This window comes from Thermobia domestica, chromosome 10 (assembly GCF_964235325.1).
Source record: "Thermobia domestica chromosome 10, izTheDome1.hap1.1, whole genome shotgun sequence".
NCBI lineage: Eukaryota > Metazoa > Arthropoda > Insecta > Zygentoma > Lepismatidae > Thermobia > Thermobia domestica.
In genome coordinates, this window is record NC_137463.1 from 4,708,390 (window position 1) to 4,727,377 (window position 18,988).

Here is an 18,988-nt window from a genome sequence, read left to right on the forward strand (position 1 = left end):
ATGCTGGTGGCAAATAACTGTAATTTTTACTTTTGCTGTTCTCTAATCTTTCTCTAGTTATTACTGTTGTTACTGCTTACAAAAGACGATGAAATGTCCGTTACTAAATATCTCCTCAGGTACATTAAGTCACATATAATCGAAGACTATTCCGAAACATGCGTGCATAAACCTAAATATTTTTATTTATTTTGTAGGTCATGATCCGGAGAGAGAAGATTTGGCGAATATTTCAAAGAATGAAAATAGTGGTAGTTCTGACGAAGAATATGGAACAATTGGTAGCCCCATCTTCAAAACGCCTACGTTGGGGACACTCAAAGGCCTAAGGGCGTCAAAAGCTGGTATTAATGGGCTATCAGCACCGAAACGATGCATTGTTCTTGAAGGTAACATACTTATTTTTATATTGACGGTATAAGGTAACACACTTATTATTTTTATATTTTTATATAGAACGTATAGAATACATGCTTCAATTTAACTAAAGAACTCATGTATTTGTATTCCTTAATGCGGAATAAACTTTCATACAGTTCGGTTACATACAGGAGTAACATTTAGCGAGGATTAATAAGGCTTAATAGATGTTATATATTGATATCTTCAGCTGCTTATTACTTTAATATCAGTGGACATTTCTAATTAAAGTAACGCATTGTTTCAACTTGAAGAATTTCCCTTTACAGCAAATTATGGATGCATTAATTGAATTGAATTGAATTGAAAAAGGCTTTATTCAAGTGGGCGAGGTTCAGCATATTGCTAATCTACCACCTAACCCTTGTCAAGGAAGTACTTTGAGTTATACTCCTGAATTAAAAGATACGGTTATATACAACAAAAATACAGGTATACAGTAAGATGATAGAAAAAAGAAAAGAAAAAAGTGGTACTTTTAACAAAGCACACACACACGCACAAGTATGACAAGTGAAGAAAGAAAAAGAAAGCATAAAATACGAACATGAAAACAAACACATACCGATCAATAACATAGAGATAAAATAAAATATGCTTCTGATTCACAATGCAGGGAGGAGGGTGATGAAATATTTTTACAATGCATGATTATTTAATAAAGAATATGTACCAAGTCAAGTCTGATTTCATTTACGTGGTTCAAGTGATAGAGTACAAATCATGAGTACCTGAACTTAAATTTTGTTGGCTGAGTAAATAAATTTTTAACATTTTCTTGAAAGAATTAAATGTTTTAGCTTCTTTTAGCATTAAAATATCAAATAATACTTTCGACAAAGTGAATACTTTCAAATGTCTAGCATTAATACTAACAGACCGAAATCATATCAGGAAGAAATTAAATGTAGACTAAAAGCAGGAAATTTGTATTATTATTCAGTTAAAAACCTTTTGTCGTCGCGAATTCTGTCGAGAAATTTGAAGCTTAAAATATATAAAAACGATAATTATGTCTGTTTTTCTGTATGGTTGCGAAACATGGTCGCTTACTCTGAGAGAAGAACGTAGACTTTAAGTATTTGAGAAGAAGCTCTTGAGACAAATATTCGAACACAAGAGGGACGGGAATGTGGAATGGCGGAAACTTCATAACGAGGAATTGCACAATTTATACCGCTTACCAAGTCTAGGAGGCTCAGTTGGGTAGGTCATGTAGCGAGAATGGAAGAAAGTAGGAACGCTTTCAAAGTTTTAACTGGAAATTCAATCGGAAAACGACCATTAGGAAGATCTAGGCGCAGATAGGAGGACAACATTAAGATAGATCTCGCAGAGATAGGAATACAAAGGAGAAACTGGATCCAGTTGGCTAAGGATAGAAGTCAATGGAGAGCTTTTGTGAACACGGCATTGAACCTCCAGGTGCCATAGGGCATACAGTTAGTTAGAATTTCCCTTTCTATGTAAAGGATGGTCAAAACAATTGGCTCCTCTTAAGTTAATGATGTGTTTAGAGTGCACTCTCACATACTTTATACCTATTGAAGCTGTTATTTTTAACTTTTCAGGCCTATGTAGAAGAATTATTATTTTCTCCGCTAATCTTGATATAATTTTCCGTCTTCTTAAAACAGCCAATATGGATTCCGACAGCTGTTCGAGGGCCGCGGTGGCTCAGTGATAGAGCGTTCACCTCTGGTGCTTGGGGTCCCGGGTTCGATCCTAGCCCCCGGCAAATGGACTTTGTGGTGGACAAACACCATATGCGTGGGTTTCCTCGAGTTTCCCCCGTTTCCTCTCACTTTCTTCATTCCACCATTTCATTCATTACTCATCATCACCGTCTCCTTTAGCCTAACCGGCATAACCATGGGACATAAAACTCAAAGATTTCATTTCATTTTTTTCGGACAGCAGTTCATTGTTGTCAGTTTTTGTTTCCAAACTCGTAGTAGTCTGTGATTATGGAGTTGCACGTAATTATGAAGTTGTAGATAGAAATCTCTGAGAAAATATATTGTATACATAAATTACCATGTAATATAGCTATGTAAATATTGACCCTCTAAAACTGTATATTTACAATCAGATTTTGTATTTTTTTTTTTTTTTTTTAAATGGAAAGTTTATTCTGCATTAAGGAGTACAAATAGGTGAACTCTTTACTGATAGATAAGAATTATTATTATTTGTGCAAGCTTGTAGGTAAAGTTCAACACTTCCATCAAATATATTTGACCATGTATTCCGTCCTTATATATTATTTCTTAAGTTTCAGTAGAATTTATTAAGAAAATTGTTGTCACACTAATGATAAGAGAATTAAACTAGCAGCTGCAAGAGTATATGCGAATTATATTAGTGATCTCATGTATTTCAATCCAAAGTTTCAATGTCAAAATTTTATAAATACTTTTTCGTACAACGTTGGTTTAATTTTTAGTGTAATACTAGCTTAATATGCGCTCTCTACACAGCACATCGTTCCATATGAGCTTAAATCTGCTTGTCATTCCTCACAACATCTGTACATGTTCCTTTACAGACACAAGTAAAACAGGTCTTGATAAAAATCGGCAAGGGGTACCATAAAGGGAGATTTTTTTCAATATCTCACATCGTTTGCTAGATTTAAGCCTACTTGCGGTTGGAGTTTCTAATTCATGTATGACCAGTGTTTTCTTTCTTCTTGCATGCAGTTTGTAATAAACAAATGCATTACACACATAGTTAATTATATTGTAGAACAACACAGTGATGTATGGTGTTCATTGGGCAAAACACTCCAAATAATAAAGATTCATCTTAGACTGGAGAAATGGTTATCTTTCGTTTTTCTTTATCATTTAGCCATGAAACAAACGCCTACATAACTCGCAGGATATGATGTTTCACTTTCTTAAAATTTCAACACTTCCAGTGTATCCCGAAAAAAAAAAGTAATAAAGAAATACTGCCATATATATATTTATTTTTAAATATTCAGTTAGAACTGGACAATCTACAGAAAATTTGGAATCAACCAGCGAAAACGGCACGTTTCTATAGTACGGCCACTGTATCTCTGGCTCTGACAGCTATGCGAAAAAGAGAGTGAGGGTTGATACTACACTGACCCCCCCCCCCCCCCTAAGGCCTAATGAGTGACCAAGATGACACCGCGCTGGCATGGAAACCAGACGTTGTTGCCGCTCCGTATTCTTCCTTTTGTTTGTGCATAGTTGAGTGAAACGTCTTGTGAGATGGTGTTTGGTTATTGGGACATCTTTTGTTTTCTTTTTGTGTTTAGGTGTGCTGTTAAGAATAGTGTTGTTATTAATTGGTGACAATGGCTAGTTCTTCAGAACTGAAGCCAAAGAAAATAGGAATGTATAAAGGACAAATTGGCAATATTATTTTGTCCATGTGCGGAACTGCCGTACTTTAGCACTTTTGATTTTCGAGATCTCATTGTCGAAAGGATTGGAGACAAACATATAAATTTTTCTTTGGAGACAATATATAAACCTAGCATTTTAATATGTAATATGAGAAATAATTTGAGTATCTGGATTTAAAGATGTGTTAGTTTACTTATAGATGCTATAAGGTGTATTTAAATTAAATAAATAAAGATTAAATAAAGAATTTGTATCCAGTTCGAAGAATTGTTATTAAATCATTTCAGCATACTCTAATGTGTTTTTTCTTTTGAACAAGATACGAAAGTACGACATTCTTTTCATTTACGTGTTACTATAGCTTTTTATTTATCTAGCCAACTTACCAGCTAATTTTCTTATAAGTTTTTTTTATTATTCTCTGTGTTTCTTGTCTTGTTAAAAGTCGTTTTGCTTTTCAGATGATTGTTTATCTCCGTCCATTTTAGACATCGTCCGAAACACAACTTTGTCTCCAGCTCTGCTTTCTAGTCAAAAATCAAGCGGGTAAGTTTACTTTATTTAGCGGAGTTCAAATGCACTTTTTAGAGTTATGGGGGTGTCCAATAAAACGTACTATTGCCAATTTATTACTACGGGTTACAAGTTGATATACTCGGTTACTTTCAAGGGGGCACAGTACCTCAGTTTACCTCTGATGCGTTGAGTCCCTGGTTCAATCCTAGCGCCCGCGCCAAGTAAGCTTGGTGGTGGACAAACACCGTGTGCGTGGGTTTTTTCGGCATTCTCTTGTTTCCTCCCATTTTTTCCATTCTACCATTTAATTCATTTCTCATCGTCACCGTCTCCTTTAGCCCGAATGACATAACCGTGAGACGTAGAACTCAAAGATTTCATTTATTTTTTAAAAAATAACATTAGAACGAGATGTTCTAACGAATTTCGTTTCGTTTCATGTTCCTGAACAGTTTCAAACCTTACTCTGTACCACCTTGATCTCCACCAGTCAAGAGCGTGCCTTACTAAAAATAATACAGCATTTACCATTTTTGTTTTGCTTGTTTTTCATAAGTGAAACGAGATAATGAAATGCACCTTACCACAATCATACATAATATGAACCTGAAGAATTTTCAGTGTTGCTGTCCATAGAAAAATAATAATAGTTGTATTTAGTTTGTAATAAACAAAATAGTTTTAACACACAGTTGTTAAAATTACATAATAATGTTATTTAAAAAGTAGTTCACAGGATACCAAAATAACATGATATGTAATCAAATGCAGTTGCGTTCGTTCCTCTAGTCGCTGCCTTAACTTAGATTTTGGGGGAATTCTTATTCTGGCAACACTGTAATATCTAAGGGGGGGAGCTGTGGCTCAATGGTAGAGCGTTCACCTCCGGTGTCTGGGGTCCGATCCCAGCTCGCGCCATGTGGACTTTGTAGTGGACAAACACCGTGGTCGTGGGTTTTCTCGAGGTTCTCCCGTTTCCTACCACTTTCTTCATTCCACAATTTCATTCATTTCTCATCATCATCGTCTCCTTTAGCCTACATGGTATAAGCGGGGACGTAAAACTGAAAGATTTCATTTCATGTAATTTCTGTGGATAGCAAGACTGAAAATTCTTCAGGTTCATATTATGTATGATTGTGGTAAGGTGCATTTCATTATCTCGTTTCGCTTATGAAATGCAAGAAAAAGAAAAGTGGTAAACTTTGTATTATTTTTAGTAAGGCACGCTCTTAAGTCACTATATGAAGATTGAAACTCCATATTAATACATTTTGTTTTTTTAGAAACCTCAAAATATGGTTTAAAGAACAGCTTAGAGATGTGAGAGCAGAACATCCGGTTTCCGAAACGTTTGAAAGAAACACAATACAATATTGATAATTCAAGAATTTTATTAGGGGCTTAAAAATTAAATTGAGTCTTGTTTTCGAAAACGTGTTTATTCGTTTAAGAAATCCAAAGTTTAATTTAGACAAGGGATAATTGAGTAAGAAATGAGAGGCTGTAATGAACTAATACAAACAACATTTAAAAAAAAAAAAAAAAAAAAAAAGCTATGAGCTGGCAGCCTTCCACTACAAACAAAAGAACACACAAATTGAATCTGTCATGTTGCTATCTGCTGCCCCGCCATTAGATGAGGGATCAGAAGTTCGAATAATGTGTCTTTTCGCACTGCTCTACCCTGGTTACTTTTATTATTATTATTATTATTATCCTGTCTTCTGTTTAACTTCCGTGATCAAGGCTCCAGGAGAGAGCCGAAAGCTAGAAATTAGAATTTTTTTCAGGAATTAGTTACCTGTAAATAAAATGATTGTAAGAATACGTGACTGTGTTAGTGTATTTCATAAGAATCAGTTTATCAAGAGGTTTCGTTTCAAACTTAGAACTCATGCAGCTAAAGAAGAATGTTTTTATAAAAAAAACTAGCAGAATACCTGTTCTTTGCACAGGAAGGATACGTTTCATTTTGGGCATAAAGGGCTTAATTTGGATTTAAACGGCACCGGGAGTGTCTCTATTCAACTCAGCGACCCCGAAAACTACGGATTCAACACTAATATCTGTCATTTTCGATCATTTTTAAATATCTTCCTCTCTCCCGTAAGTTTCACCGTCAAAGTGAAATGATAAAAACCATCCTAGGCCCGAACCTCATCTTGAAAATTTGATCGAGATCGGTGCGGTGGTTATTAAGTCACAAACATAGTCATTTTTATATATACCGGTATATAGATTTAGATTTTCATGTGGATGACTTAACCTTGTAAACAAGGCCACAGAATAAGTGGTCGAAACTGTTTAGGAAAGCTCTTAAAGATACAATCAATAAATGTTATATTTACCTCCTTTGAAAATTAGTATTTTAAAAAGCGATCTTCCTGAATTCAGGCCAAAAATTGATCAGTAATTGAAGACAAAATTATCACAAGAAGAAAAATAGACACTGTCAACAGTGGCTTACGTGACATTAAAACAATAATAAGACACAAGTTGGAAATATTTTTCCTTAAAAATTATCCACTTAGAAAATGAAATGAAATCTTTCAGTTTTACATCCCATAGTTATGCTATGTTGGCTGAAGATGACGGTGATGATGAAAATGAATGAAATACTAGAGTGAAAAAAGTGAGAGGACACGGGAGAATCCCTGGAAAGCACATGATGTTTTTTCCACCACAAAGACTGTTTGTCGCGAGCTGGGATCGAACCAGGGACCCCATGCATTAGAGATGAACGCTCTACCACTAAGCCACGGCGTTTCACAATTACCCACTTAGATTATTAGATGTGTCCAATTATCTACCTTATAAGAGTTTTCTCAATAGGAAACTGTTTTCTCTCACTTTTACATCTAACTGAATAAAACTCTCTTTGCAGTATTGAAAGCTTTTATCGTATCGAAGCAAGCAACAGAAAGGCTATCGAGAACTTTAAAAAATTAAAGTTGTTCTACAGGTATTGCAGTGTGCGCCAAATACAGTCTAAGTTTGAACTAGTTGTGTCAATGATTTTTCGCTTTCTTTTATTTTAGCCTTGATGCTACTTTACCAGTGCCGTCGCCTATTGTGGCTGGTAGCGTTGTGGACGAAGAAGTCCCACCAAGCCTCCAGCCTCATCTTGAAGCACCAAACGTGTCGTGGACTAGCTCGTTCGCAACTCCTGTAACAAGTAAAATGTCACCATGCTGTAAGTTGAATACAGAAGAAAGGAAAGTGCTACTGCCTACGAACAAAGAAGTGAGTACCTCATATAATGAATTTGAATTAGATGCTTTCAATACTAAATCTATTTTAGGCGAAAATATATTCATTATAAAAATCCACAAATATTTTTTTAAAAAAGTATCAATGGACGTATATTTCAATAATAATCAAAAACTTACGTTTGAAGCGTCTATGTTTTAAAAATAACCGTACCGTTTCGACGGATGACCGCCGTCATTATCAACCATGTTCAAGAAACATATGAGCGTAAAAACATTTATCATATTGTATATATGAGGCAAATTAAAAATTAGGTCTTAAAAAAAATCTGAAATAAAAACTGATCACTTTAACACCATACTCATGCAGTTGTAGTGCATATCCCAAAGAAACGAATGGTGCATTCCCTTAAATTCATTTGTGGTATAGTTTATATAAAATCCGAATAATTAATTAACCTGAAAACACAATCTTCTTTAAAAAATCCTTCAACACGGTTGGTGATGACGGTTATTATTCGTCGAAACGTTTTTTTTTTTTTTTTTTTTTTTTTTTTTTTTTTTTAAATACAGAGACTAGGTAAGTTTTTGATTGTTATTGATCAACTGATATTTTTCTATCTCTCTATATAAAAACTGGCATCTAGAATAAACATGCAAAATGAAGATAAATAAAAGGAAAATCAAAGTGATAAAATGCACAAGAGCAGGACAGGAAGGGGCAAACGTATGGCTAGATGGAGAGAAAATGGAAGACGTTAAGACGTTCTCCTATTTAAGAAGTATAATATCCTCGAATGGAAGAAGTGAAAAAGACTTAACTTCCAAAATAGTGCAGGCTAAAGAAGCATCCCATAGGAAAAGAGGACTGCTAACATCAAGAAATGTGTCGTTGGACGTTCGTAAACGATTTATTAAGACACTGGTATGGAGCGTGGCGCTTTACGAATCAGAGAAGTGGACGTTGAGAAAATCTGAAATATTCAAGCTAGAAACACTTGAAATGTGATGTTGCCGCAGAATGCTGCGTATATCATGGACCGAAAGGAAAAGGAATGAAAACGTACTAAAAGAAGCTAATGAAGGACGACAGATCATGAAGATAATAGGAAAAAAGAAAAAATAGCATGCTTGGCCATTTCATTCGGCACTCTGATTGGATCACCGTGTTGATAGAAGGAAAGGCAGAAAGAGAACCAGGAAGAGACAGACCAAGGATAAAATATCTAGATGCAGTTACGAAGAAGAGACCTTATCAAAATATAAAACAGCTTTTCCAAGGGAGAGAAAAGTTTTAAACTTTCCATATTGCCCACCACCCTATGCTTGAGGTGAACAAGAAAATATATATATATATAAAAGAGGAAGTCCTGAGTGATTGAGTGACTGACTGACTGACCAACGCCTAGGCCAAACCGTTTAAGCTGGAAACTCGAAATTTGGACAGGGCATAGGATTTATGACGCAAGGTACCACTAAGAAAGAATTTTTTTAAAAAAATTGACAAGGAAAGGGGCATAGGAGAGGCAATTATTATTTTAAAATCCATCTTGGAATCTCTGAAGGTTAGAGACATGTAATTTGGCATACAGATTTCTTATTTAAAATAAGTATACACGTGTTTCAGCGTTTTGTGATATTTCCTCTGGAAGAGAAGAAAAAAGAGTGAAGTTACAATTGTTGCAATAGGATGGCCATATCTCGAAATCTCTTAAGATTTCTGATTGACTGATCTGCGCCCAGGGTAAACCACTTAGACCATAAACTTGAAATTTTGACAATGCGTAGGATTTGTAAGGTACCATTATGGAAGGATTTTTGAAAATTCAACAAAAAAGGGTAGACATGGGGTAGTAATTATTCTTCCCATGCGAAGAACGGAATCAAAAGCTGAAATATGAGGTGCGAGGCCGTAGAGCAAATGTGAAGGTCTGGAGGCGAAGTCTCCCCAGCTAGCCTAAGGTTAGTACTATTATATACAAAAGTGTGAGTGGCGTAGCCATCGCCTACGCGATATTACTGTAGGTAGAAACATGAAATTTGGATAGAAAGTTCATTTTGTTACGAAAGTCAAGTATAAAGAAGAATTTTTGGAAATGGTAGAGAAAATTGCTACGCCACGAAACCAGCAAAAAGTAAAAAACACGAGCACTTACATTAATGCCACTTAGCAGACTGCCAGTTGAAATATACAAGAGAAATCCTCAGGGTGCTTGTGAATGAGTGTCCTAAAACTTCTTTTTAGATCGTGTATGTAAATAATAATAAACTAATAAACTTAATTCTTGAAAATTAAATAAATGAGTGAGTAAAAGGAAAACAGATTGAAAGTAATGTTTAATTGTGTGATTTTGTCCGTACCATTTACAGTATGCAAATCACTACAAACTGAAGTGATAATTATAGATAGACCAGTGTATGGTTTTCAGTGTTAATATGGCTATAATTCAATCTATTTCTCTGTATTCTGTCCTCAATCATTTATATACTTTCTAATAAGAACCAAGTTTATTTTTTCAAGATGTAAGGTGTGGAAAGAAGTTTTAGGATACTGATTTACAAATACTCCGAGGATGAGATACAGTGTCACATTTGAAATATCGATTTGTAGAAAATCTGTTACTGAATATTTGAAGCTAGTTTCTACTCAGAGCACATATTAGCTTGCGTACACACATACTAACTTGCTCGTGCGTACGGTATTTTACGCTCAATGGATCTTACTTATGTCATTTTGCCTTGATCTGAAACCGAAAAGGCTTTCCGTACTCACCTCAAAATCGTTTACCGAAGGCTCCCAAACCTTCACAATTTATTGCCAGAAATTGTATCTTGAAAGACCAGCATTTACTTTTATAATAATAATAATAATAATAATAATAATAATAATAATAATAATAATAATAATAATAATAATAATAATAATAAATCAGAAGTACACGTTGAAAACTCCCTATATTTGACACTTGTTTTGTCAAATGTTGCGCCTCGTTTTCAGAAAGTTAATATTAACTTTTCAAGAACCTATATGCTAGCACAAGCAACCACTCTTTGACACAGGTTAGCCGCCAAGCCATATTTCAGAGTATTTTGTACCCCACTATTTGTGCATCAGAAGTATGCACATGGCGGCCAACGTGTTACACATTTTACATCCCGGGATTTGCCCTCATTCAGGATGGCTAGCCTGATAAAACTTTTACACTTTTTCCACTGAGTGATTCTGATTTCTTATCGTATTAAGTATTTAATGTACAAATATGAACACGTCTCGCAACCTAAATCTGTTTGTATGCTAACACGGGGAACTTCTTCTTCTTCTTCTTCTTCTTCTTCTTCTTCTTCTTCTTCTTATTATTATTATTATTATTATTATTATTATTATTATTATTATTATTATTATTATTATTATTATTATTATTTTTGTTATTGTTTTTACAGTTTCATGACATTTCTTTTTAACGGAACACAAGATAGATATCGTGCAAAAATATCAATACATAATATATATTTGTAATTATTATTATATTTTGCAAATTTTGCATATTTGTAATGTTTGTTGTCTTCGTAAAACAACATATCGTAGAGCGTTTTAATAGAACTCTTAAACAAAATATGTGGAAAAAATTTAGTATTCAAGGGAATTATAAATGGATAGATATATTACAAGAATTGTTTAATGAGTATAATAATAAAGTACATAGAATAATTGGTATAAAGCCTGTAGCAGTTAATAAGAAAAAATAATTCTTTTTAAGTTCGTTCTGGCAATGCTCTTGGAGCATTCTCAACTGGATTTTTCTTTATTTTCTATCTGATGAAGCATTGAGTAAAAGAATTCGTAATGTACCCCTTTATTATATAGATAAATTTTTAATTTAAAAATATTTGTCCATGTAACACTATGATTTTTAACTAGAGCATAAACTTATCTATTTCTAGGTCCTATCTCGTGCACTGTTCACACCTGAAGGGAAATCTGACCAAAGTGATATCCATGGAATTACAGGTTTTGAGGACAGCTTGTTGGCACATTCGGAGAAGAAGGAAACCAGTGATATTGAACGTGGTGTTAGCGATAACGAGTATCTATCATCACCAGAATTGCAGAGAAAAGTTGTTCGAAGACGACGACGAAGTAATACAACTTGTTCCAAAATAAACAGCGAAGATAATGTGAAGAATGACCTGAATAGTATATCACCGTGCGTAGTGAAAAGTGTATCCCGTGTTCATTCACCATCGTTTGCGCTCCAAGAACCTTGTGAAAGAACCGTGCTTGAGAATGAAGTGTTACAAAACTCGAATTTATCATCTCACAATAGAAAAACCCAGTGTTCAGTGGAAACTCCAAAATCTAGCAAAACTGCAATGTTAGTTGAAAGTGCTGAGAAGACGACACAAGACTATTTTGGACATGATATTTCCATGGCCACATTGGAAGAAATTTGTCAAACTTCTGAATTGATGGCCTATGAAGGTGAACAGAAAGATGTTCCTTCTCCAGAAACAAGTTTCCTTAATGACTTAACCACAGAAAAGGAGATTTCAACAAATAAAACTTCAACACCTATTGATTATATCGCTAATAAATCCTCCGCTTTAAATTCCAAAACAAAGAAGAAACTGTTATTTAGATCCATTTTTAAGGACAAGATTAAAAACGTCAATGGTCATGAGTCAGGACTTGAAAGTGATAGTTCTCGATCGGAAGCAGTTTCCACAAATATTAATCCAAATTCACGTTCAGTCCCAGAAAATAGTGAAAGTGATTGTTCTCGATCGGAAATGGACCCAAGTTCACGTTTAGACCCAGTAAGTTGTGTGTCAGTAAAAGATAAAATTCAGACAATCAAAGCCTCTCGACCTGCGAGGACTTTTCAGTATGCGATACAAGTGAAACCATCCAGTGATTTACCTTCAGCTTGTTCACGACAAGCTATGGTGCTAGATGATTTGTTAAAGTCATACGTCGAGGACAGCACTTGGAAACCAAAATCAAATGCAGCAAACATGAGTACATTATTTAAAGTGAATAAAAGTACAAACGAAGCAAATATTCAAGATTTTGTACCATTTAATAGTTTTAAGGAAACACTGACTGAAACTAATCCAAATCAAGGTGAGCGAACGTGCACCTCAGAAAAGTTGCAACCAGAAACTAGGAAAGTTAAAAAATGTAATACAGACAACGTTAAGATAGAGACGGTACAGTGTGATCCTGATAAAAGAAATGATAATTTACAGGACATTAGCGTTGTAAAAGATAATCAAATTAGTAAGACAAGCGTTAGCAGAAATAAAAGTAAATCGAAGACAGTTTGTGAGACCGGTTTACTTCAGGAAAAAGAAAATACTTCCCTGAGCACAAAAGTTAATCTTAAAGACACGTCTGTAGTTATCTCTTATGATTGTAAAAAAAGTTTCAGTAATAGGAAAAATAATTTTACTGTAACAGAAACGCGAAAAGACGACAACGAAGAAGAAATCCCCTCCTCACAGAAAAACCCTGTTTTGAAATTGAGCATTGCCACAAGAAACAACTCAAACCATTCAGTTAGTAAACAGGGATGTGGTAGTATTACTGAACACAGATTACCTGCTACTACTAGTCAAAGTGTTATCAAATCCAATAAAACATGTAAGCAAAATTTGACAGGCTTAAATGAAAATAAAGTACCTACGTGTGCATCACCATCTAATGTGACATTTTCTGATGAAAGCCAGTTTCCAATGATCGGAGAAAATACACAAAACATGTTAGAATCATTAGCCACTACAGCATTCAGTCAGTGGCAACCTTTGAGTGAAATGCAAGATCAAACGTGTTCCCCTAAAACAGTTGAAAATGATAAAAAGTTTAAGGAAATGGATAAGGATCCTAAACTTATGGGAAAATATTCTTCTAATACAAAAGAGAGTCAGTTTCGTGATTCAGGAATCAGTAGTTTGTCAAGTTACAAAAACGGTACTAGAAACATAGACAATGATCTTTCTACGATAGATTCCACTGGGGAGAAGTCTTCAGAAGCATCTAATGACCATTCGGAAAATAAATCTCGAACATCGTCAGATCTTCACCATAGTCCAGTGTTGAAAAGAAAATTGGGTTTTGTAAAACCAAAGATTTACAGCTCGGGCAAGAAGTCTGATAAGCTTTCTCAGAGCAACGGTTTCAGTGATTTTAACGCTAATCGAAATAATTTAAGCAACAAATGCAAAGATAATTATTTTCTTGAGGACATTGAAAGGCCTGAGCACAGTAATATGCAGTTGAATGCAATTAATAATAATTTTAATTCAAGTAGCTCTTCCAAGCATTCTAAGTCATTACAACGATATAGTAATAAATTAGGAGGAAGTTGTGGAAATGTCAAGTCTCAAATGTCAAGTGAAAAATATGTGCTATCTCAGCCCAGATCGGTACATTCTGACAATAATACTTTCGTGGAAGAAAACAGCGAAATAATGGCAACTGAAATTTCAGAATTTAAAACGGCAGCTAGACAACCGATAAACGTGTCTAAAGATGCCTTGGAAAAGGCACAGAAATTATTTCTAGAGCATGATCAATTTACAAGTGACGAATTAGTATCTTTAAGACATGAGAATGATTCGAGAAATAATACAAAAGTTTTTGAACCTGAGAATACATCTACAGCTAATATTAGACTTGCTACCGTTAGTAATAAGGTAGTTAGTGTTTCTGGTGATTCTTGGAATAGAGCAAGAAAATTGGGACCAAAACAGGATGTTTCTAGAGATTATGAAACGCTGATTTCTTCAGAGGACAGGAAGGATATGGAAGAAATATTTAAAAAGCCTCAGACAACTGTAAAATTACCCAAAGATAGTTTTCCACCGATTCTTAAAGGATTTTCTACAGCTGGCGGAAAGTCAATACACATTTCCGAAGATTCACTGAATAAAGCTAAACATTTCTTGCTAGAAGATAATGAAGAAACCTTCTTAGCAGCTCCGAAACCAATGATTGCTGGTATAGAGTCGGGTAAAGAATGTATGTTTAGTACTGCTGGAGGGAAACCAATAACTGTGTCTGAAAAATCATTAAAAATTGCGAATGAAATGTTGCTAGAAGATATGGAAGCTTCGTTAATTTCTAATATTAAAGAATTGCGAAGAGATGGAAAATCTTCCTCTGTAAGTAGGAACTCTTCAATCAAACGTGAATGCATTTATTCAGAAGATGATAGAAAATGTAGTGCCAATAAATCCCGGAATGTGTCAGCAAACATTAGACAAATATCAGAAGAATGCTGCAAACCACTAGAATTGTCAAATGAAGATCAGCGGCGAGCTTGTGAGTTTAACGAGGATGGAACAACTTTCTCCGTCTCTGAAGACACTGTAGCAAAGAGTGAACAGTTATATTCACATCAAAGTGAACAAGACTTCAGTTCTAATTTTAGAGAGCGTTCGGCATCAACCAACGAAACTAATCAAATATCAATCAATACCTTTGAAGGATTTTCAACAGGTAGAGGACAGAAGATATTCGTTAGTGAAGACTCACTAAGGAAAGCCAAGCAGTTATTTTCAGAAGAAACTGATAAGTTATCAGGTAATAAAATCGAAGAGTTCTCAGCAGCTAATGACCAAAAAATATCACTTTCTGACAGTTCTCTAAAAGCAACAAAACAACTGTTCTCGGATAAAACCGATGAGATATTAGGTGCTAAATACGGATTCTCAACAGCTGGTGGTCGGAAAATATCTGTTAGTAATGACTCGCTGAAGAAAGCTAGGCAGTTGTTTTCAGAAGAAACTGATAAATTAAATATTGAAGAAGGGTTTTCAACATCGAGTGACCAAAAAACTCCCCTTTTAGATACTTCCGTAAAAAGTACTAAGCAATTGTGTGCGGAAGGAACAGTTAACTTATCAAACAATAAATTCAAAGGATTTTCAACAGCTAATGGGGAGAAAATATCCGTTTCAGAAAGTTCTGTAAATAAAGCTAAGCAGTTGTTTTTGGACGAAACCAGTAAGTTATCAGATAATAAATTCGAAGGATTTTCCACAGCTAGTGGCCAAAAGATTTCCGTTTCTGAAGATTCTGTGAAGAAAGCTAAGCAGTTGTTTTTGGACGAAACCAGTAAGTTATCAGATAATAAATTCGAAGGATTTTCCACAGCTAGTGGCCAAAAGATTTCCGTTTCTGAAGATTCTGTGAAGAAAGCTAAGCAATTGTTTTTGGACGAAACCAGTAAGTTATCAGATAATAAATTCGAAGGATTTTCCACAGCTAGTGGCCAAAAGATTTCCGTTTCTGAAGATTCTGTGAAGAAAGCTAAGCAGTTGTTTTTGGACGAAACCAGTAAGCTATCAGATAATAAATTCGAAGGATTTTCCACAGCTAGTGGCCAAAAGATTTCCGTTTCTGAAGATTCTGTGAAGAAAGCTAAGCAATTGTTTTTGGACGAAACCAGTAAGTTATCAGATAATAAATTCGAAGGATTTTCCACAGCTAATGGCCAAAAGATTTCCGTTTCAGAAGATTCTGTGAAGAAAGCTAAGCAATTGTTTTTAGAAGAAACTGACAACTTATCAAGCAATAAATTTGAAGGATTTTCAACAGCTAATGGTCAGAAAATATCAGTCAGTGAAAACTCTTTGAAGAAAGCAAGGAAGCTACTTTCGGAAGAAACAGATCAAGTATCAAGCCATAGATTCGAAGGATTTTCAACAGGAAACGGTCAAAAAATATCTGTTTCGGAAGATTCGCTGAAGAAAGCAAAACAATTATTTTCGGAAGAAACAGACCAACTAGCTAATAAGCTTAAAGGATTTTCAACAGCTGGTGGTCAAACAGTTTCTGTTTCTGATGATTCGTTGAGGAGAGCCAAGCGTTTGTTTTCAGAAACTAAAGATGAATCTATTCTTAATGAATCAAGGAACAACAATATTTGTGAGATTCAGAATCCACGAAAGAAAGAAAGGACCAATTATTTCGTTAAAGAAGATGCTGACAAAACAGTACGCACTTTAAGTAGAGAAAGAGTGCAGAAGGAAATGGGAGATAAAAAAATAAATTTAGAACAGAATGATGTATCAACTACCTCCTCAGAAGGTAACAGTATAACCATGCTAATTAACGAAGTGTCAGAAAGTACAGCTGCTCTTTTGGCTGATGAAGAAGATTTCTCTTTAGAGGAGAATGATATTCCTTCGTGGGTTTCAACCTACGTTACTTGTCCTTCTGTTATGGATGATCGAAATATTCAAGATAGATTCTTAGCATTTGTGTGCTCAGAAGAGGACGTGGAAGAGAAAGAATTTGGCGTCGAGATTCAAACTAGTCCCGTTCTTGGCCGGCATGATAGATTTCGGAAACGTCACCAGTCACAATCTAACACAAAAGTGGAAGTGAAACCAGTATCTCAAGAGAATGCACGTCAGCAAAAGTCTTTCAAAGTACCTTATCGGGAAGGTTGTAACTCAACGGAAGCCAGTGGTAATGGTGCTGTTGCTCGTCTTCCAAAGAAAAGGACAACCAAGTGTTTATTTTCGTCTCCATTATCAAAGAGGCTAAAGCAAAGTGAAGAAGTGAATAGTAGTGGTAGTGATATGCGCTTCGAAGAACCGATTCCGCTGGAAACAAAGCAGTTATCTCAGGCTGTCGTGCAAGGGAGAAAATCAGCTAGGGAAGAACAAAAACTGAAAATAGTGGAGAAGCAGCTCGTGAGGCCGTCTAAAGGAAGTATTTTATCAATGAAACTGAGAAGAAAGAAGGAACAGATGACACTGAAAGAAGCATTGGGCTCTCACCGCCTTGTAAATTATAGTACAAATGAGGTAGGTGGATTACTTCTATTTATTCATATGAAGAAGTGGGATTATAACTGAAATTCTATGAACTGTGTCACTCGTATATATAGAAGAAAGAATATAATTATTTTCTCAATGCTTGACCCTTTAACTTAAAATTCCGAGAGGCATTTGAAGTATTCTGTAAAGTTTGTTTAAACCACGCATTTGCACATTTTGCATTGTATGCTCCTACTTGTTACGTTTATAGTTTCAAGGTGGTAGCATTCCACGCCGATTATGTTCACTCTTGCAATGAACTGATTGTTGCTAAGTTCAAACATTAAGAGGGGAAAATAGATTATCGACACCTGGTTGTTAGCTGTGTTTTCCGATTTATTTTTCTGATTGTTTCGAAGAATTTTCATTTAGTAGGTGTAGACGTAGAGTACAGTGGATCAAAAAGTGAGAGTACCGTCAGTGGCGGTGAGAAAACTAATATTCTTGGGATTTTAAAGTGGCTTATCCTAAAGTATTGTAAATGGCGTGAAATGTGTGTGAAATGCTTAGTGAAGGAATTATTTTCCAAACTGTATATTCACACTTTAACAGAACGAATATATTCGGGATTTTAAAGTGACTTATTACTGTTGAGCATAATCTTGAAAATTACAAAAGGCAATAACATCCAAAAATAACAACCGTTAAAATTTTATTTGAAAAAAAAAAAAAAAAAAAAACGTGAAAAATAAATAGCATTAATGGGTTAATTTCTTATTTCTCTGTCATTTTTGTTTGCACAAATAGTACAAACATTTTCCGGATACTTTTCAGAGGTTTGTGGTGGACAAACCGTGTGCGTGGATCTCGGAGGTCTCTGGCTTGCTATTATCATTACCGTCTGCTTTAGCCTCCGTGCGTAGTCATGGTACGTTAAAAAAGAAATTTCGTTTCATTTCAACATCCACTTCTAATGAAAGAAAGGAGACAGAAATTATCTTAACTGTATAGTTCAGATGATTATTAGGGATTAAAGTAGGAACTGATTTACGCTTTAAGAACTGGAAGAAAATATTTTTGTAAGCTCAAAGCAATACTTAGTCTTCCAATAAATCCTGTTCCAAAGTTTTAAGTACTTGGACACAAAATGATTACGAGATATTTTAATATTCTAATAACATGAGTTACATGGATGTATTATAAACCAAAATCATAAATAATTATTCAAAACGGTTACCATTAGTATGCACACAGTCCTTAAGTCTTTGTGGCCACTGATCAATTGCATTACACAACACATGAACTGAAAAATCTGCAGTTGTCTTCCGAAAAGACCGCTTTAAACTTTCAATATTGGGACGTCTCTTCTTGCAAGCCATCTCCTGAAACTTGGACCACAATTTGTAGTCCAGATTGTTAGGTCCGGACTTGCAGAAGGCCAATCTGAAGTGGAAATGAAGTCCGCAACGTTTGCCTCCATCCACTGCTTGGTTGTCCGTGCCTTGTTTGCTAGGACTGAGTCCTGCTGGAAACTTCAGTTCTGTCCGTGGAAAAGGGTGTTGGTCTCTCTCAAGTACTGTCTTCTGGTATACTTTGGCTCACGTTTTGACCTCCTTTTCACGGAAATGGAGTTCCATTGTGCCTTTGTAGCTCACACCCCACCGTTTTTTTTTTTTTTTTTTTTTTTTT

The 18,988-nt window shown here is 35.1% G+C and overlaps 1 protein-coding gene across 1 annotated transcript in view; it reads left to right on the forward strand.

The window, feature by feature from the left end:
• LOC145662252 (uncharacterized) overlaps positions 1-18,988 on the forward strand; it is a 78,798-nt gene that overhangs the window by 11,904 nt on the left and 47,906 nt on the right. Inside the window, exons 3-6 of the mRNA XM_081727634.1 lie at positions 198-389; positions 4,265-4,349; positions 7,361-7,565; positions 11,474-17,347. Of these exons, the coding sequence (XP_081583760.1) occupies positions 198-389; positions 4,265-4,349; positions 7,361-7,565; positions 11,474-17,347 (6,356 nt within the window). The remainder of the gene's footprint in view (positions 1-197; positions 390-4,264; positions 4,350-7,360; positions 7,566-11,473; positions 17,348-18,988) is intronic.